Source organism: Oryctolagus cuniculus, chromosome 15 (genome assembly GCF_051225735.1).
Source record: "Oryctolagus cuniculus isolate XC-2025 breed Fujian yellow rabbit chromosome 15, ASM5122573v1, whole genome shotgun sequence".
NCBI classification, from domain to species: Eukaryota; Metazoa; Chordata; class Mammalia; order Lagomorpha; family Leporidae; genus Oryctolagus; species Oryctolagus cuniculus.
Window position 1 is genome coordinate 53,901,705 of NC_142881.1, and position 22,122 is coordinate 53,923,826.

A 22,122-nucleotide genomic window follows, 5' to 3' on the forward strand; every position below is an offset into this window, starting at 1 on the left:
GGGACTGAGACAGCAGCCAGTGCTTTGACTAGCTTGTTTTTTCCTTCACATAACAAATACTTATGGAGGAGCACACACTATAACCCAGATGCCATGCATACTGGCGAAGAGTGAGTACACCAGTCTGGCTGGAACTGTGAAGGCAAGAACTTGGACTTGAAGGTTGTCATCATTGTGAAAAAAGGGGCAGATGTGACAAACACTGTGGAGATGCTGCCAATGAGGTTTGTGGCTGATTTTTTTTTTAAAGATTTATTTATTTATTTTAAGGCAGAATTACAGAGAGAGAGAGAGAGAGAGAGAGAGAGAGTCTTCCATTCCCTGGTTCACTCCCCAAATGGCTGCAATGGCCAAAGCTGGGCAGATTCAAAGCCAGGAGCCAGGAGTTTCTTCCAGGTCTCCCACATGGGTGCAGGGGCCCAAGGACTTGGGCCATCTTTCGCTGCTTTCCCAGGCCATAGCAGAGAGCGGATCGGAAGTGGAGCAGCCAGGACTCAAACCTGCGTCCATATGGGATCCCATCACTGCAGGCGGTGGCTTTACCCATTTCGCCACAGTGCCGGCCTCTGTGGCTGATTTAATATTGGAGCAAGGAAGGGGACTAACTGAAGACATCCTTTAGGCTTTGATTCTGGTAACTGCAATCGAGAAGCTGATGATGACACCGAAAGACAAAGGATGGAGGAGGAGCAGGTTTGGGGAAGATAATGAAGTCGAAATAAACGGACACGTTTCAGCCTGTCTGGGGTTCCAGTAAGCATTGAGCATGTAATCCAAATATTCATCTGCATCACGAGTCTGAGGATCTACACAGGCGGTGACTTTGAGTCTCATATAAATAAAGAAGAAGCCACTTGAAATTTAGTAACATGGGATGTAACATCTGTAACTGGACTGGAGATGACCTAATACAACCCCTGATTTTACAAACAAAGAAACCACATCTCAGACATACTCTCTGCTGAGTGGCAGAGCCAAGCCAGAACACCAACTACACATTTAAGAAAAGGAAAACAAAATCCAGAGTCCTAGGATATTCAAATGTGAAATAAAGGTTTCAGAGCTGCTATGATTTCAGTTTGTTTTTAACTAAATGCAGTGATTTTACAGATTCTAGGTGGAAGGACGTTTTTTGAAAACATCTACTGCTCTGTACACCATTGTCTCCAAAATCAGTTTTCTAGTTAATTTCTAAGATTTCAGATTCCATGAAAAGCCCAGAAACTTAGAGGACCTAGACCTGGATCTAGGGAAGAAGTGACTCTATCTCATTGAAATGATGATAGCCCCCATGTATAGACTAAAGAACTGTGTAAGAGGTCTTCCCAAAAAAGCTTTCTTTCTAGTATGCCAGGCACAGAAGAGTGATTGGCAGGAGTTTCCTCCAAAGCAAGCAAACCTTTCTCTGGTGATCAGAGTGCCTAATACAGTTACAGAATCAGTTAATGGAGCTTTTTGTTTTTGTTTTTTAATAAAAAGTTGGGGCTGGGGTGAGGGAGGTGCTAAGCAGAGAAAGTAATATGTACAACTGTGACAACATGTTTCCTGGTAATAATTTATGAGCCTGCTGGAGAAACGGAAACACACAATCTATGAATAAAATATCTAAAATGTAAACATCATGCCTTCTGCAGATTTTCTTTAGTTAAAAATTAAAGCTGAGGTTGACTAAAGTAAATGACTACATTTTCGTGGTCTCTTATTTCCTTGATGCGACGGGTTACCAACTGATCTACAACTTCCTGTGTTGTTTTTAAAATCTATATTTGTCAGCACATTTTTAATGTCAAATTACTTAAAATAGACTTCTTGACTCTAAGAGGTCAGGAATAATAATATTACATTGACTTTCCTAAGGATTTCATAGCACTTTACAAACATTCTTATTTAGCCCAAAAAACTTTTAATTTTCTAAATGAAACTAGTTTCAATATAGTTTTAAGAAGTTTGCTTTTGTTTTTTTCCACTTTCAACTGACGGCTTCAGGACTGAGGTGTAGTTCAATCAGTATGCTTTGAAGTTAAATAAATTACATGTATCGCTTTTATTCAAATAGCTTCAGCCTCCTCTTATTCAGGTTGCTTAAACTGTCAAAATAACAGAAGTTCATGAACAAAGAAAGACTAGAGCCAAGGACCTAGTGTTCTTCCATTGAAATTTCTGTTCTCTTATAATTTCCTGTTGCATATAATTTCTATAAGTTGCAGGTACTTGTGAGAAAAGAGGAACTTGCTCATCTACAAAAGCCATGAAATAACTTCAGGTTTATATAAGCTATCATAAGGTGTAAGGAAAATGCAACATATGTAAAATCAAATTTTTGCATTTATATTTGGTAATTCAAAACAGGCTTTGCACAAAAATAGTTGCTTAAGTCATTTTTATTGTATTACTTGACAGATCTGGCTATTCAATTTCAAACCGTTAAAAAGCAACTAATTTAGAATACTTCTCCAATTTTAAATATTAAAAACCTCACAATTAAATAGAATACTCCATGTCATGAGTCACTGTGCACTTACTCCCCATGTAGGATCTCTGTCCTTAATGTGTTGTACTATGCGAATTAACAGTAAAACTAGTCTTCAAACAAACTCTGTACTTTGTGAGTCTGTGTGGGTGCAATCTGTTGAAATCTTTACTTAGTATATACTAAGGTGATTTTCTGTATATCAAGATAATTAAAAATGAATCTCAATGACGAATGGGATGGGAGAGGGAATAGGAGATGGGATGGTTTGTGGGTGGGAGGGTGGCAATGGGGGGAAAACCGCTATAATCCAAAAGTTGTACTTTCGAAATTTATATTTATTAAATAAAAGTTTTCTTAAAAAATAAATAAATAAATAGAACTCTCTAGATGAAACCAAACAACAATTTATCTGTGACTAGAACTGTTTGGAATATTTTATACCAAGTTCAAAGGTATGCCCATGAGTGTATAACCTAGTAAGCTAAACAGATGCACTCCGAATGGCTTCTAAAATATATTTTTGGAAAACATTAGGTATTTTCCAGCTATTTGCAATGGAATCATACTTTCTATCTCTCATCCAAAGGATGTCACAAGATAAGGTCAATGTCAATCTAACAATCAAGAGTACAATGCTGAACTTTAGTTTCAAGAGCTCTCAGATTTCGTTTTTACAAGAAAGACATGTTGAAGAGGTTTGTTTGCCCTGTATGCCCTGACACTTTACCTTTGACAAAAGATATTAAAGAGACTCTTTTTAAAATGAACGTAATACGGGCAACCACAGGTCACATTTGATGCCGAAAAACAAACAGTGATAAACTGGGCAAGGGACAGGGAGAGGCCGACTGCCTGATTTAGAAAGTTAAGTGCAAGCACTGTCCTTTTCTGAATAGGTGATTTGCCTTGGTCCTGACCGTGCCCAGTGACCACTAATTATGTCATGCTCTCTGGGGCTCAAAAGAGAAGGAGTTTGGTCTAAGGAACTCTTCAAATTAGATGGCACTGGATATATGCTTGATATTTTAAAGACTGTCACTCTGTGGAAACAGGGTGATGGCAGGTCCTCTTTAACAAATTCTGTGTTAATTGGGCTGCTTGAGCAATGCTAACAATTACATATAGAAATAGCACGGACCAATGTCCTCAATATGGCGACTCCAATCTGTCTTTCAACGATGGTGTTGGAAGGATAATCCTTTCAATAATAACAGTAATTATAAATAATAATAATGCACCTTGAGGTTTAATGATACCTTCCCTTTGAAGAATTCCCAGCATTTTTATCCACATTATCTAATTTGTGCTTGAAACTATTCAGGGAAGTAGCCAGGTAGCAATTATCTTGATTCTCCTTTTGCAGATAAATAAACTGAGGCCTAGGGATTTTCTTAGCATCACACAATTAGGAATGGAGCCAAGTCTAAAGCCTCTAATTCAGTGATCTATCTTCCAGATTATTGCATCTTTAGAAAATATCTGGGTATCTAAAGAACTGTTCTATCCCTCAGGAAATGTTTGCGCCAGAGCCAGATCAAAACATCTTTTCCTTTTAAATTGCATTTACGCTCCAAGAAGGTGCTCCTTTTTAGATTCATTAGAGCATTTTATTGTCTGAGGTCATTAAGATAGAAATACTCACATTTCTTTTCAAATGTAGTATTGGCCTTAAGCAAAAAGTATACTCAGAAATACGAAAGGTATCTACAATGCCCTGGACTCAGTTTCTTTAATTATCTAACTTTTTAAAAATTACTATTTGAAGCCCAAGTTAAACAAGATCACATCAAGATATATAAACAAAAATGGGCGAAAGGTGTTAACTAGAGTGTCCTAGCCAGATTGCAAATTGGTTTTCTGTGGCCTGCCAACTTGAATTCCTCCTTGCAGCCTCATCTGGAATGGATAGTCTTCATTTCCTGTCCTAACTTGTTGTACTGTGTTACCTTTCACTGTTTAGGTGATTAGCATGTGTGGATCTGATGGTCTCGAAGCTCTTTTAAGTTATAAATGTTCAAAGTACCAGTGTGCTGTGGATAAAAATAGAAGTTGCTATTAGATGTCTATTCATACCCTGCAGAAGCCTGGCAACATTTTGAACCTTTTCAAAATGTAAATACTGCATATTAAGCATAGGAAAGAAAATTAATGTGCTGCATTTGCAAATTTATTTCCAAGTCAGAAATGCAAAGGGGGAGGAGGACTCTTACAGAAAAATTGATATTCGACATTTACAGGATTTATTAAGGAGTTGGTAATGGCCCTAACACAAAAGAAAAATACTTTAGAAACGGATTAATTAGTTTCTCTGATAATCTTAGCTTTTGAGTTTCCTTTCTTTTCATTTTAAATTTATGGCCTCGGTCTGACATTATCAGAGTTTATTGCATTTTACAGGTGGCATTCGTATGTTGTTACTTGATTTGCAGTGTATTGTGGGCAGTGGGTTACAATTTTTTGTTTAAAATTTCCAGAACCACACAAGTATTTCTTAATTAGACTTGCAAATAAGCAATGCCTTTCTTCAAGGGGGGAAAGTAGCTAAAACATTACAGGATTTTTTTGTGACTGTTTTTCCTCAGTTAAAAGTGAAGAAAGTTTGCTTTTTGTGACATTTTTTAGTAAGTTCTGATTTACATATGAAGTCATCATCTGACAATTCCAAACAAATGTCTTTTTAAAGCACACCCGTTTTTTTGTCTGTGTGCCTGTGGCTCAAAAAGGGTTGAACAGATTTATCTTGGTTTCTGCCACTCAAAGTAGTGAAAAGTTCTAATCTCAATGGTATTTTTGATATTTTGAGTAATGTAATGATATATTTTAATCATTCCATAAGTGCTTCGGTGATACACTTTATTCGTACGAACACTACACACAAATCATCTACACTTTCCCTAAAGTGTAAATAACTAAAGAAAACAAGAAGTCTGAGTTAATATTATTGATAATGATAACACATAAAGTAGAAAAATAAAGCAAGAAGTAATACAATTTTGAGATAAAAATCTTTGTACTACTTCCCGGACACAGTAAGATCTGCAGGCAGATTCTAATTCCTGTAAGCATGCTTTGAGACCCAAATTGACCTTGTGCTTAGTTCCAAGAGAAGTCAAAATTCTCAGCATTTATTCCCATGACAGTTGTCCATTTAATATTGAATATGGAAATTTTTAAATATGTCTAGTGATTTCACTTAACTTGTAAGTAAAGATCTCGAATTTTTTTAAGTTTGACAATGAAATTTTGTACTTATGTGTATTAAATTATGCCAAAAAGTCATTTACTTGGTATTCTGCAAATACCATAGCACAATTCAACTAAAACTCAGATTATAAACCATCTTGAATAACACTAATACAATGTGCACGTAATGAACAATATAACTAACTTAATTTTCATGTAACAGATAACATCTGGGGGAAATATATATTGGTAAGTTATGCAAAACTAATTTTCTAGCAACCACATCTGTAGATTTTATTTATTGTATGTTCACTTAACAGTCCATTATTCTGTTTAGAAATCTATTCTCTTCTTTATTAGAGCTTTTAATGTACTCACCTAGGTTCAAATGATCTGCTCATTATCAGAAAAAATATAAATGGCATTCACATGGAACAACATGATTGTTTTTATTATATCCATTTGTGTGTGCAAGCATTCAAAAATGGCAAGAGAAACACGTTTATTACTTTACATTCAAAGTAATATTTAGGGGGTATTTGAAAGTCAAGCAAAACCAATCATTTCACCAAATGGTTGTATGTGTATAATCAGAAACTCCTGATTTTTAATCTCAGCATTAGGCCTCAGGCAAGTCACTTAAAGTCCTTCCCTTTGTTTCCTGATCTGAAGATTATGGGTGCTATGTTCCTCTATAAGAAAGGGGGTTGCTAAATCAGGGCACCAATAGGAGGGTTTTTCTTTTTTAATAAATATACTTGATCCGTTTTCTGTTTTTATTTTTCTAGATTTAAGAGGTAACATATTAGACTTTTGAGGGAAAAAAATGAGACAATTACAATTCTACAGGAATGTATAAAAATAGTTATAAAACTAGCTTTATTTAATTTGCTTCAACTATTCGTAGACTTGAGGAAATTATAGCGTTCCTTCAGAAAATCTAACTTAATAAAGCTGACCATGTCTCTCTGTTTTAAATAGATTTTATTACAGAGCCAGTGATGTTGTAAAACATGAGGTTTTGTTAAAAAAATACAAAGGTCTAATTGTATTTTTTTAAAAGAAAGTATTGCATCAGACGGTTTTATTTAAACACATTTGCTGGCTCTGCTCTCTCACCACAATTATTGATTCTAATTTTCCTCCAACTTGCTTCTTTAAAAGGCTATCATTTTTAATGGGGAAAAATCACTGTGATGTTTCTGGGCACTATGTGTCTTTCAAACTATATGTTACCGCATACCGTCTTATTATTGAAAGGCTTTGTATTCACTCTCCTGGGAAATTGGGCCATCACTGTCCCTTACAGTATCTCCCTTACACAGACACATGTAGTTCTTCATGAAAGAGAAAACCATAGTCATAGTTTGCTTCATTAAGAGAATCCAAAGCACCCTGAAGAAAATAAATTCTCACTCCTGGTTTTTGTGCACTCATTAAATCAAATTAAATAAATTAAAATAAAGTAATAGTTCTATGAGCTACACATAAAAATCAAAGGAAGGAAAAGTCCAGTTCTTGCTCAAGGCTTTCTTGGGCTAAATGGGAGCTTCCTTCCACCAAAGGACTGATGATAGAGAGGGAGAGAGTTCCAAGTTTCCAAGTGTGTGTCCAGTAGACACACACACACACACACACACACATATGCATACACACACAAAAAGTGCCAAAGACCTGGAAACCGGTAGTTTGAAAGTAATTCAAAAGAGCTGTTTTATGAAATCTGAAACACAGGGGTGTGAGGGATGACATGAGTGACTGGAGCACAAATCTCTTCTTGCATTTAAGCATAAAATCCAATGGGGAAAAGAGCACACAGGATCACATGGTAGACTCTGCTCCTACCAGAATGGAGAGGCTCTCTGTTAAGAACTTCTGCAAGGAGGTAAGGGCAAATTAGCAAGAAGGACGAGCCTGTGTATGGAAAAGCAGAGCAGGAAGACAAATCTGGTGACAGCAGACAAGATAAAAGTCGGCTTCCTTAGAAGAAAATCCTTTTACCTTGCAGATTAGCTCATACTTGCTTTCACAGTGTTTGCAGTAAATTCAATGAACTCCACTCCCACTTGGTTTTATTCTCTCTGTGTCCCACTCATTCTTACCCCTGCCCCTAACTTTATGTTTCTCACCCTTTATTAACGTCTGTACCTCCCTATGTAAAAGTCTATACAAGTAAATACCCTGTCATCTCCCCTTGTCCCTGACTACTTGTACAGCTTATTTATTTTACCTAAAATGTTTCAGAAGACAATAAAACATGAGGGTACCTCAAAAAGTTCATGGAGATGGAATTAAAAGTATGACTTTACTTTGATGCAAAACTATTTTGGGGGCAAAAATATTCATAATATATCAAGAATGAATATTGGCCGGCGCCTTGGCTCAATAGGCTAATCCTCCGCCTAGCGGCACCGGCACACCGGGTTCTAGTCCCGGTCGGGGCGCCGGATTCTGTCCCGGTTGCCCCTCTTCCAGGCCAGCTCTCTGCTGTGGCCAGGGAGTGCAGTGGAGGATGGCCCAAGTGCTTGGGCCCTGCACCCCATGGGAGACCAGGAGAAGTACCTGGCTCCTGCCTTCGGATCAGCGCGATGGCCATTGAGGGGTGAACCAATGGCAAAGGAAGATCTTTCTCTCTGTCTCTCTCTCTCCACTCTGCCCGTGGGAAAAAAAAAAGAATGAATATCATGAAAAAAATACTGTGCATGGTTTTCAAAATTATTTTTGCACCAAAACAAACTCAGATTTTTTTGAGAGACAGATTAAGACGGAGTTTCATCCTCTGGTTCATGCTTCAAATGCTCAGGAGCCAGGAACTCAATCCAGGTCTCCCACATGGTGGCAGGGTTCCAAATACATGAGCCATCACTGCTGCCTCCCTGGATACTCGTGAACAAGAAGCAGGAATTGGGAGCAGAGCCAGGATTCACACTGAGGCACTTTGCTATCGGATGTGGGCATCCCAACTGGCATTTTAACGGCTACACCAAATACCCTCCCCAAACTCAATTCTATTTGTCCATGAACTTTACAAAGTGCCCTCATATGTTTAACCAACCCCTTTCCCTATCTTAGTTGAACAAATAGCAATTGAAGGAGGATGAAAACCAAGAATGGTGGGAAAATGTACACATAATTCCATAGGATGATGAAAATGCTTGCATTCCCTACTTAGGGAAAAAGCAATGGTTTGTGAAGGTGATAAAAGGAAAGAACTGTTTTGATATGTTTTCTCAACGTTCTATTTTGATTAACATGTAGTTGACTTAAGATAAATAATCTGGAACGATGTCACCTAAAAAGTAAGTACTTAATAATATCAATAATTTCCAAGAACAGCAATTTGATGATGTATTGCAGTTTACTGAGAACTGCAAAAGCCAGGAAGTCAGTGTACCAGGATGTAACTCCCTCCTCCGCCACTAAGTAATTATTTGACCTCAGGCCAATCACTTAACTTCTTGGTTATCCAATTTCCTTGTCTATAACATGAATATACTACACTACTTATGTTTATTAGTACTAAGCAGCAACTTCCTATCAAATCAAGTAGACGTCAATAATATTAATTCAGTCCAAAATATATATACATTTGTGATACCAATAAATAATTGAGCATATAGTATATCCCAAAATCTGTATAGATCAAAAATGTTAATATTTCAATGATGAAATATGACATGTAAGCTTATTTGAAATATTGTGAAGAAGTGAGAAATGATTGTGTGGTTATTTCATGACTTTTTTGAGGCTTCACAGGATGACAATTATTTGGTGAATTTATGTATTTACAGAGTTCTATTTTCAAACTTATACATGCTCAGAGACTTATATTCTGACTTTGTCAGCATTAGAGTCAGTGGTTTCATCTTAAGGCCATAATAGCAAAGTCATGCAAATTTACTATACAACTGGAACAATTTACTGATTTAAGTGAGGAATGTTACAGGCATGAAAACCAGAGTGAGCATGTCTTTACAGATCAATTGAGATGGGAAATCAAATTATGATAAAAAAAAATCTTGCTTGTTAAACATAGAATTAGAACAAGAAGAACTAATTAAATTAGTTGGATGTTTAATGTCACTAGTACCCTCATCTCCCTTTTCTCTCTCTCAGGTCATGGTGGGAAAGGGCACTGCCAGACTTGGCTTCTTTGACTCTCCTTTTCCGTCTCCAGTGTTGACTAGCATCCTTCCTCTGATTAGCACACTCTTGATAAAGAATCATTAAATGCTCAAGGTGAACTCTTGCCATGGCCTCTACTTTTTTTGGGTGGGGGGCAAGTTCTTTTCTCAGATCTCCTGTGTCATGGCTTTACTTAACTTACAGAATGTTTAATATCCTCATAACCAAGTTCTTGATGGCCATTTCACTATTGCCACCTTCCACCCAATAAATAACTAAATAAATAAAACAGCTACATACTGCCCAGTAGTACTTATCATCACCAAGCTGTTAATGAGTGTAAGAAGCACCTGACCCTCTGCCAGAGCTGGGTGAGATACACTTGGGGACCTAAAACTTGCAGTTGTCTACCTACAGGTAGCTTATACACAGGAGGAAGGGAATACTGGTACATGAAATAATTAAAGACCAAGTCAGTGCAAAACTAAATCATAAACCACTGAGTTTAGAAAGGGAATAAGACAGTGAGAACTGTGGAGCTCATAAAGCACTAGGGAGCTAAGAGGGCACTAACATTGGAATTCAGAAGAGATGGCACTTGAGAGAACAGACTTGGAACTATGGTATTTACACAAGGAAACGGACTGAAAGTGTGGTTTCCTACTGAAAGCCGTGTCATAATGCAGCTGTTCTCTTCCCCACCAGCAAGTAATAGAGGTTGTCAAGCCTATAGGTCACCCTTTCCCAGATCCTCTGGAAGAAGGAATCTCATATGACATCTACTCAACATTCATAGAGCCACCTCCAGCACTGGAAACAGAAACTAAGGTACGTCTCCCTTTTTCTTTTCCCTCATCCCGCCTCAACATTATATTCTCTATATCTTTGCCTCCAATATTTCCCAACCAACTATAAATATATCTTTTAATGTTGATTCAAAGATGGGCCAGCTGATGATGGTTCAGCAGTTTTCTTCTCTTCCACCCCAACCTCCCTAATCGCCACCTACACTTTCCCAAAAGTAGGCACTGCATAGGCAACGTGACTTGTTCTGTCCTAACCCTCATGGGCAATAGAAATGTAAGGTAGTGGGAAATGAAAGTCTCCCTCCAGGTTGACATACTGTCTGGTACCAAGTATCCAACAGAAGTTTGAGGCTACTGAGAAATCGGTCAGTGCTTCAGAAGTCATGTGGGCTTTGTTTATTTTCCATATTCTAGGTTTTGCCTCAAGAACAAGGCCCTGAGGATTCCCAGCTGGAAACTGCCACTTCAGACACGGATCTTTTGGTCGGTTTCACCATTGAAGATGTAAAATCAGCGTTGGGTCAAGTCACAGATGACTTTTTAATCAGCATCCAGGTACTCAGTGTTGATAGTTACTCACTTACTTTATGATTTGTTGACTAGCTAGCCTTGAATTTAATGTCTGTAAGCCCTGTCTACACTCTGCCAGCAAGAGTAACGCTCATGATGGAGTTCAATTTAACATTTCCACATAATTCTCAGTGGAGTCATCTGACATTCGATAAGATCACAAAAGAGATTTGCCAACAGGATCCAGTGTGGTGTGTTGTCAGTTGGCAAAATCTTTCAGCAACAAAACCCAAAAAATTACATGGTAAACACTTCATACTTTGTCACACTGTAAACATGGCTCATGCAGAAGTAATTGGAGTACGTTCCTACACAGTAAACACTGTAGATCAAGCCATAATTCTTAACTAAATTTTCTCATCAAATTTCTAAGGAAAGGCTTTCAAGTCTGTGAACTCCCCCTTGAATAGTTTCTTCCTTTTCCCCATATCACTAATAGCTGAAAAATGTACACCAAGGACTTGCCTGAAAACAGTGATGGCGACTGCCATCTCTGTAGCAGCTGCCACAGACTGATCAGTCGGCGCAGCTCAATGCTCACTTTTTTCTAATTCTGTCCAAAAAACAACCAAACTGCTAGTTCCATCTCAACACAAAGACTTATACAAATTCACAAAATTCCCTTGTCTGAAGGATTAAATGAGTCCATATTTTAAATAACTTTGCAATTTCCTATGAAAGTGAACATAACTCAAAGGGACAACATAGTGCATATTACAATATTACTGCGGCTGAAAGGAAGATTTAGTCGTTATCTGAACACAAGACTACATATAAAAAGCATACTGTTTTAACAACGAATTTAGAAAGAGCAAAAGATTAGCTTGGCATAAGCCCACCTTGCTGCTTGTTTAATCATCAAATGTTATTGCACTATTTACATGAACATTTAACGATTTGGTGCCAACAGAATCAGCCAAAGTCCTCAGCTTAATGAGGGGTGTTTAGTGTTTACTAGAAATAGTGGAAGAACACGTTTTACACAAAGCTTTATTGTTAACAACTCCATGAATGTAATAACTAGTTACTGTGTGGAAGGGCACAGTGCAGTTGAATTAGGCTGACTTCAGAACATATCTCCTTTTCAGATTTGATAACATTTCATCTAAATATAGTTTATGTATAATCATGGCCCTCGGCTCTTTTGCAATCTGAGCTCTGAAATGATTACTGAGGAACTGCTAGACAGTAATGGAATTGTTTGCAGGCCCCCCCCAAAAATTGGAAACATTTTTAAGGCCATGTTCCATGTAGTGAACAGTATGTTTTTAACAATTCACTGAAATTTTTTTAAACATTTGAGTTAGTAGCATTTGTACTTGTACTCTGTAACAAAAGGAATGTGATTGTTCTATATGTACATTATCTTCCCATTGGCCTGAAGCCATCTGGGAAATTCATAGCTTGCTCACCTAAATTTAATTAGGCACAGAGAGAACTTGGGCCAGAAGAAAGGGATGCAGATCCTTTAGGTGCCAGTCATTTTCCGTATCAAGTGGATTTGTGGTCATCAATCTGAGCCAAATTACTGATATTTTTAAGTGAAGTTTTCATTGGATCTGCAGTGTCTTATGATAGCAAACCTGCTTGTGTACTTTCTTCTCAATAATCTTAGTAAACTCCATGTGAGTTAGGCAGACACCTCCGTGGAAAAATTGAAAAATGGGCATAGAGAGACTAAGTCATGTGTCCAGGACTTCCAAGGTTGACAACCGATGAAAGGCCCTGAATGGGAGCTATGGATTGGGTTCTAGTTCTAATTCCAGAGCTATCCACTAAAACCACTTAATGTCCAATATCACAACCAGACTACTTGGGATTTTAATACTCCCATGGGGTGGCACTTTTTCCGTGTTTACCCTTGTGTCTTGGTCGAATTCCAGTTTGGGTAATTACTCTCTGCTTCCCTAAATCTCTCCTCCTGTTTTAGATGGGTAAGTTATTTTCTACTTCCAAGCCTTCCTCTCAGTGTTCCTGGCTCTACAAATGGCCACATCCTTTTCAAAGGTAGCTGCATATCAATGGTCAGTGTACGTGTGCCTTCTGAACACAGTGCCCTGCTACAGGAACAGTTAATGAGTTATTATTTGTACGATGGTTTAAATTTTTTTCTTCATCTTTATTAAAAGTCATACTGTTATTACGATTTTTACAGGAAAAGGTGGTAAAGAATTCATGTCTCAAGTATAATTTTTTCAGAGCTCCTTTTCTAGCACCATTACAGATGTCTTTCATCTTATGTAATAGAGAAATTTCTGAAAATGTAGTGTGAATCTTTAAATTTTTTATATTAATCCACTTATTTTCCCATTGACTAACTTTATAGTTTTAGAGATTTATTAAGAATGAAATTATCTTGGCTCTGAGATGTTAATTAAAATTACACTGAATCATGCAAACATTTTAAGCATATATACTTTAGGTATTTTAATTTTAAAGATACATTCAAAATGAAATTATTTTGGCCCTGAGTTGTATAATAAAAATTATGCCCAGTAGAGCAAACTTTAATATATTTAAAAAGTTACATTTCAGAGAAATATGAATGTTAACATTAAAGACTTGCATGAAATGTTGGCTATTGGCCCTGTCTAAGCAATAGGGTAAAATAATGTGAAAACTTTGAGGGAAGTTTGCCATCTTGCAACATTAGGTGTTTTTAGGCCTGTCTGAATTTTCCAAGTTAGAAAAGCAGAGAGAGATCACCTCAGGGTAGTGGTCAACAAGAGGTTGACCACGGGTTCTCCATTCTTTCCCAAAGGAAATAGAGTCTGTCCCAGCCCTAGTGGTGGTGGGATAGCTTGTATTTTCAACAGTGTTCTGAGTAAAACAAGTAAATGTGACAGACTAATGACAGCTTGTTCTTGACCAATGGCATCTTTTGATCCAATCCCTGTCATTTGTTCCACAAGTACTGATCACTCAGCTCTAGAGATCTGAAATGTCACTCATCTCTGTCAGGACTCCACTGCCAGGTTCAACTTACTTTCATGAACCTCATCCCCAAGGCCCACGCTTGTTTCCGTAAATTCTGTCTTGAGGCTGGCATTGCAGTTCAGTGGGTCAGCCTCCACCTGCAATGCGTCATACCTTAGCAGCTGCTGTGCTCCGAGTACAGTTCCCTGCCTCTGCATCTGGGAAGGCAGCAGATGCTGACCCAGGTACCTGGGTTCCTGCCACCCATGTGGGAGACCCAGATGGCATTCCTGGCTCCTGGCTTTGACCTGACCCAGCCCTAGTGGTTGTAGCCATTCAGGTATAGCAGTTGAAAGATCTCTTTCCCTCTGTCTCTCTACCTTTTAAATAAGCAAATTTTTTTTCTTTTTTTAAATTTTTTAATTTTAATTTTAATTACTCTTTAACAGACTAAATGTAATTTGTAGATATGGCTCTAAGAACATAATGATGTCCCCTTCCTCCGTCCTTCTCCTGTCCTTCTTCTTCCTCCAACCCCTTCTCCTTTTCCCTTTCTGACTTTTTTTTTTATTTTTTGAGATAACATTTTAAAATTACATCACAGTAAAAAAGCTTAATCCTGCACCAAATAAGAAGTTTAACAAGCTTTACTGGCTATGCCACAGTGCTGGCCCCCGTAGGTGTGTTTTAACATCCCCTAAAAATACCAGCAAAACCAGGTTTTGCCTCATGGACAACTGCTGATTTCTCTGTACATAATTTTATTGTCCATCATGACAAAGGATAGACATTTCCAGAGCTACTAATGTTCAGATAATACGAAAGCATTTCTGGAATTGTGCAGGTAGCAATGTTAGTTCACAGAACATTGTTGCCAGAGGCTAAATGCTCTCACAGCCACAGCAATCAGTAAAACCTGTCGGTAATAGCTTACTTTTTGCTACCAAAAATATACGACAAAGTGGCATCATTCCAAGAGTCATAATGTATGATGAATACTCTTAATTATGAGAATTGTTCTAATTGGGAGATTATTTGTGTTGGTATTTCACAACAGCAGCTTTCCAGGATCCCATTTAGAATGTATTACACAGGAGACAAAAACATCCACCGCGAAGGGGTGGAGGGACCAACAACACCGCAATAACTGAGCCCAAAGCAGTTATTCTGATTCGGTGCTTATTGGTAAAGTCTGTCTGAAAATACAGATAAATTATCCTATCTTCCAACACAAGGCTATGTGAAAAATGGCTGTCCAAATACCACTTCCTGTTCATAGTAGACATGCTATACATTGGGAATGTGCAGAAAAATATGATAAAGTGTTATCACATCACTACAGGCTGAAACACGGCTATGTCTGCAAAACAGGAAGGTGTGTGCGGGGTAATGTCTGTCTTTAGGCACTATAGTATGTCAAAACCACAAAGACAATGTGCAGCAAAAGATAGCTCCATCATCACCACTTCTTTATGATTGTCTTCACAGACCGAGATAAACGAAAAGCTGCAAATACAGGAAGAGGCCTTTAATGCACGAATAGAAAAACTGAAAAAGGCCTGAGGACTCAGTACGAGCAGAGTGGTGCTAAACTTCACAGAAACAAACAACACCATCCAGCATAATAGACTCTCTAAAGCAGCCTGTCTCCTTCATTTAGCTGTGAAAGAAAAACCAAGCCCCGCTTTTTACTATCCTAAGTAATTAGAAAAGTATTGGCCCCAATTTTGCTATCTCCTGTCCCATAACAGTCTCTGAATTTATTGCACCAAATGTAATAAGAACATTTTGTATACAAGAGTTCAGAGAACTATACAAAATAATATAATTATTTTTATGATAGTCCCTTGACATTTTGACTAATAAACACTATTCATCTTCAGTGTAAAAGAAGCCAATTTTTTAAATAACCAGAAATAACAAAAAATAATAATTTTATCCAGACTGATGCAAATGAACTTTGGAGTTACTGGAGCACTGTAATAAGATAGATACCAGTACCACCTTGCTAAGGATAAATTTGCTAAACAATAGCAATTCAAATGCATATGCTACTTTATTTTAACTAAAATCATTTGGTTGTCTTATTTAAATGTTTCAGTGTGAAACCAATTTTCTGAAATTATATAATGCAGTTTGAAGCATTTTAATTTATTCTGTACTGTATTTGTTATTTCTAATCTTGTTACTCTCCCAGGAGAATACATGACCTATATAAAAAGAAGCAAAGTATAAATGTTTATTAAAGCCCAGCCTATATATAGATTGTAAAAAATCTTAACTACAAATCAAGCTCACAGAGCTGCTGAAATTAACCATTATACTGCAGTGGAATGATTGAAAATATCTGAAGCCTTTAAATACCTTTATTAAAAGACAATTTCAAAAGAAAAAATCCATTTGCCAACTGATTGTCCCTGGTTGGACAAATTAATTAATCACTCCCTAAAGCTCTTTCCAACATTCTCAGAGTATTCTAGAAAGGAAGCAGAGCATTGCTAAGAGAAGGCGGCTTCCCTCAAGACTTTTCCAGGGTGTGCAGTTTTTGCATCTGAGTGGCAATTGCCTGAATATGTGTTATAACCTTTAAACTGCCCAAAATGTATTCATGTGGGGCAGTGATAGACCTGACAAGCATTCGATAATTTTCCAACTACACTAAGCAACAAAGTCAGAGTCTCCCCTAAAGTAAAACCATGTTTGTTGCTCACACAGTTCTAGGGCTGGAAGGCTGGGAGATGTGTTTTCTTTGCTGAGCTGCCACTCCAGAAGGAAAACACACTGGTGACTATAGAGATCACTAGGAGGACTTCCAAGGCTGGATTCCATCAGATGGTCTTTTCTCCATGGAAAACAATGAAATGCAGGTGGGGGAGGGGAAGCAAGCAGGCAATAAAAGGTGCTTCTGGAACTCACCAAACGCAGCTTCAGTTGCGGTCATTGGCAGCGAGTGGGCCTCCATTTCTAATGAGGAGTGTTTGTACAAAGATATCAGGAATCTAAAAGTGAATCAAAAATATCACAGGGATTCCTGCACCCCACAAAGAGACATTCTGTAAACACACCGAAAGTTATGGCCTCTGTACAGAAGGTTCTGGGGCCTGACACTGTCTTCACCATTGGCTGGTGTGTGACCATTGGCTAGTGAGGCTACTCAACCGCTGTCTGCTCATCTATTAAGTGGAGATAAGAATTACTTTCAAGGTAGTTCTGACAAGTCACTCAGTTCCTGGTGAGGACTTTAGTTATAAGACTTGGTTTCTGTTTACCTCTTGGGATGCACAAAATGCCACTGTCCATTCCTAATACCCTTTGTCCAGTTGTTCAGTCCGCCTGCTCTGTCTCTCTCTGTGGGCGTCTATGGATCGCTGGGTGCTCCCACTCTGTGGAAGTCCTCCCAAGGTAACCACCTGCTGCCCTGTATCTTTCATGTTGGAGCAACTGTGACAACCCAACCTTACAATCCAACAAAAGAAGCTGGGGCTGGCGGAGCAATCGAGCAACAGCAGCTACAAATTGTAATTCACAATTTGTGTTCTTTTAGATTGAGTTTGATGTATAGAAGATGACAATTTTATTTAAATGAAAAAAGAATGAAGTATAGACAGTGAAAAATAGATCGCACCCTGGTATGCTCATTCTCACCAGAGGCAACCACAGCTTTCAGTAAAATTTAGAGAAGTTTTAAAATTTTTTTAACCCACTTAAACAATACTATTTTCTATAAGTGAGGTTTCTTTTTGTTCACACAATTTGTACTTCTCTTTGCATTGCTTTTTTCCTGAAGCATTTATTATATCTGGGCGTTAATTCTGTATCACTATTTTAACGGCCATATAATATTTCATTTTATCAGTTCCATGATTTTTTAAAGAATGTTTTATTTCCAGTGCTTTGTTATCACAATGTTTCGTGGTCATCTTGTTGTATCTTTGGAAATATGTATAATTATAGGATAACATTCTAGAGACGCAAGTGAGCATTGTGGTGCAGTGGGTTAAACTGCCACTTGGGGGCCTGGCCTTGTGGTATAGTGGGTAAAGCCACTGCCTACAACACCAGCATCCCATATGGGCACCAGTTCTGTCCTGGCTGCTCCACTTCCAACCCAGCTCCCTGCTAAAGCACCTGGGAAAGCAGCAGAGGATGGCCCAGGTGCTTAGGCCCCACACCCATGTGGGAGACCCAGAAGAAGCTCCAGGCTTCCGGCTTTGGCCTGGCCCAGGCCCAGCCATTCTGACCATTTGGGGAGAGAACCAGCAAATGGAATATCAATCTCTCTCTCTCTCTCTCTCACTCCTCCTTCACCTCTTCCTCCTCCTGCTCTCTAACTGCTTTTCAAATAAATAAATCTTTAAAAAAAAAAAAAAAGCAAAAAAACAAAAACCACCACTTGGGATGTCCAGCACCAGAGAGCCTGCAGTCTCCTACCAACTCCACTTCTGATTCAGGTTCCTATTTATGTGTACCTTGGGAGGCAGCAGATAATAGTCCAGGTACTTGGGTCTCAGCCACCTGTGAGAGACCTAGATGAAATTATGGGCTCCTGATTATAACCTGGCCTACCCTCAGCTACTGGAAGCCTTTGGGAAGGGAACCAGTGAGTAGAAGATCAATTTCTCTCTCCCACCCCGTTTGTGTGTGTGTGTGTGTATCACCCTGCCTTTCAAATAAATTTGAAAAACCTTTTTTAAATAAAAAAAAAAAAAACCTTTAAAACAAATTTCAGAGAGGAAACTTCTAGGTCAAATTGCATGTGCATTTCCAATTTTGATAGACATTATCAAAGACATTTTATCATTTTGTTATCATTTTGTATGCCTACCAACAGTGTAGAGAATGCCTCTTTCTCTACATAGCTATCAACAGCAGGCATTAGCCAATTTATTATCTTTTGTGTCCTGATAGAAAATAATGTCATGTCATTGTTATAATTTGCTTTTACTCTTCTCCACATGGGTTGAGCACTTTCTCATATGTTGACAAGCAAATACGTATACATTTCGTGTTTATTTAATCCTCCCAATAATCCTAAGAGATATTGATGAGAGAGAGAGATGATTAGCCTTACTCTATGGTTATAGATCCCTTGAAGCTTAGGCAGATTATTAACTTAAATCGAGTTATAAATCATTGGAGGGTCAATGCTTCAAACCCAGGTCTGACCTATTTTGAAGATGTTGTAACTGGAATGCACAAATATTTTAAGTAATTTTCTCATGATCATACAGCTACTAAGTGGTATGATTACAAAATCCACTTGGATTACACACTTGGAGTACATGTTTAGCCTAGGGGTTAAGTCACCTGTGTCCCATGGTGCTTACCTGAGTTGATTCCTGCACCTGATCTAAATTCCTAAAATGTAGATCCAGCACCACGCACATGGGAGACATGGTTGAGTTTCCAGTTCCTGACTTTAGTCTGGCCTAGCCCCAGACATTGCAGGTGTCTGGAGTGTGAACCAGTGGATGGGAACCCTCTCTCTCTCTCTCTCTCTCTCTCTCTCTCTCTCTCTCTATCATAAATAACTTTTTTTAAAAGCCCACATATCTTTTATGTTCATCTAGCCATTTCATAGTTGACAGGAAATAAAGTGAAAGCTGATATTTTCCCTTATTAGTTACAGTAAGGGAACAAAATTTCTTACGTCATCAGCACATGAAGTAGAAGATTTATGCAAAAATGGAATGTGCATCCCATCTGCGCCCACTCACTCACTCATTCATTCACATATTTTATATTCATTGAGTCCCCTTAATATGCCTGGGCATTTAGTGGTGAGGCAGACAGAGTTGTTCTCTGCCCTAATAATCTTATGGGGACAGGGAATTAATACTGACTGTGATGAGGACACTTTCCAGAGAACTAAGAGGCTGTAGAACAAAGGAGCCTGATCTCGTTTGAAAGGTCATGAAACTTCCTACACATATTTCCATTTGGGCTGGAATCTGAGAGATGACATAGAACTTTACCAGACAAAGGGAGTTGAAGGAAGTCAAGTGTCAGGCAGAGAGGGAAACCTGTGCAAAGTACCTGGGACACAGATGAGACCAAACAATTGGCCAGAACCAAAGCTCTCACAGGGTTACCCACATTAAAGTTTTTATTTTTGACCTAGAAACAATAGGAAATTGTTGACAAGTTTTAAGTTGAAAGAAACATCAGATTAGTGTCTTTAAAAATGTCACCTCTTGATACCAAGACTTCTAGAAAATAGAATAATCTCATAAAGAGTTTCCTGCCACTGATGGTACTAAAGCATCACTTCTAGTGATTTCCAAGAGTTGAAGAAACAAAGGGGGTAAATGGACTGTTTTAAAGTCACAGGATCCACCTACTGTAAGTAGTCTCCATGGCAAAGACATTCCTCTAACTACTTTAAAAAAAAATACCAAACTATCACCTAGACAAAGACCCAGTTTTCCCATAGCATTCATAGGAAAATGGATCTCTCTTATTTCCAGGAATAATTTGGGAAACACTTTTCCTAGCCCACCTGATAAGTTTCAAATAATAAATATATTCATTGTGTTATGAGCAAGCCACATACTGCCACCACTTAGGTATTTGCAGGCACTGTTGCACCTAAATATAAATGTGGGGTCATTTTTCTAAAATCCAAATATAAAGCCCTATTTCCAGCCTCCATTTGATTGGAACCATTCAACCATCCTGGTAGATAATAAGTTTGCATGTTCTTAGATTGCATTTCATTATGCTTCAGTTCCCCCAGAGAATAAATGTGCTCCTTTCCCCAACAATTGTAGAGGAGAAATTCTCTGACATCTCGAATTTCAGTCTCAGGAAGACCTCCCTCCTTTGGACATCAAAGTCATTTTTTCCTGGACATTATTTATTAAGTAAAAGAAGTCAGGACCCCCCTCATAGAAGCCAAAATACCTATTAATTTAAATTTCCTAAGCTAAATGGGTCTGAACTAAAATAATCCCATCATGTTAGAATTCACAAATTCCAAAACAGAGATAGAATATCAAAAATCCCTTCCCTTTTCATGGAAGTACGAGTAGTTTAGAAGATCAATTTATCATATTTTACTTGTCAGTGCTGCTAAAGAGTTTTCTTTTGGTTATTTAATTTTTAAAATCAAAGAATGTTCAGTGAGATGTCTGTAACGCTCACTCCAAGTACAATGGCATTTGTTTCTTCTTTTTTGTCTGGCTTCTGATTTGTTCTGGGTACTTTCTAGTTACTAGGATGAGATAAGAAAGATAAAATTCTTGGTTGCCTAGAATGAATCATTTTCATTACCTAGAGGCAGATTATCAACAAGTCAATAAGTAGGGAGATTTCAGATAGCAATGATAGAAATGAATCATACAAAATTGTGGAACAAAAGGTTCAGGGATGGGGCAGCCACGTTACCTGGGGTGCTCTCAGAACTCTTCTTGGAGGGGGTGACTTTTGAGCTGGACCAGAATCCAACAGGGAGTCAGCCGTGAAGCCAACCATGAGCAATGCTGAGAAATATTGATTCCAGGCAGGGAGGAGAGCTGGTCAAGTGGGCTCTGTGTTATATTGCCAAGGAGAACTTTTGACCACTTCAGGTGGCTTCAGGGAAGAGGAGCATTCCCGGGGTCACCCTCCTGGTTAGTGATCAGGCTGGCATGCCATTACAGACCCCTGATTTTCAACCCACAGCTCTTCCTGCTCCACCACACTGGCAAGGCCACATTACCTGACTTTTTCAAGAGAACATGCAGAATTATGGCACAAAATGCTTATCAGAGGAATTCCCAAACCCAAATAATCCCACCTATTTAAGAGAATATTAGAGGCAAATGTTTGGCTTAGCGGTTAAGATGCCCACATCCCATATTGGAGGAGTGCCTGGGTTTGATTCCCAGCTCTGCTGCTGATTCCAGCTTCTTGCTAATGTGCATCCTGGGAAGTAACAAGTGATGGCTCAAGAAGTTTAGTTCCTACTATTCATGTGGAAGACACGGGTTGAGTTCCTGGCTCCCAACTTGGTTTAGCCTCATTCTAGCCATTGTAGGATTCTGAGGAGTGAACAAGTCTCTCTCTCTC

The 22,122-nt window shown here is 38.3% G+C and overlaps 1 protein-coding gene and 1 long non-coding RNA gene across 3 annotated transcripts in view; one reads left to right on the forward strand and one right to left on the reverse strand.

Moving 5' to 3' along the window:
* Positions 1-16,417, forward strand: part of CABCOCO1 (ciliary associated calcium binding coiled-coil 1) — a 102,973-nt gene extending 86,556 nt beyond the window's left edge. The window contains exons 4-6 of one of the 2 annotated variants that reach the window (XM_089314085.1): positions 10,487-10,609; positions 11,002-11,142; positions 15,562-16,417. In XM_089314085.1, coding sequence (XP_089170211.1) covers positions 10,487-10,609; positions 11,002-11,142; positions 15,562-15,636 — 339 coding nt within the window. In that variant the 3' untranslated portion in view covers positions 15,637-16,417. The remainder of the gene's footprint in view (positions 1-10,486; positions 10,610-11,001; positions 11,143-15,561) is intronic. The other variant, XM_008270097.5, reaches the window with a different exon arrangement.
* Positions 1-22,122, reverse strand: part of LOC149122000 (uncharacterized) — a 150,526-nt gene that overhangs the window by 55,200 nt on the left and 73,204 nt on the right. The window lies entirely within an intron of this gene.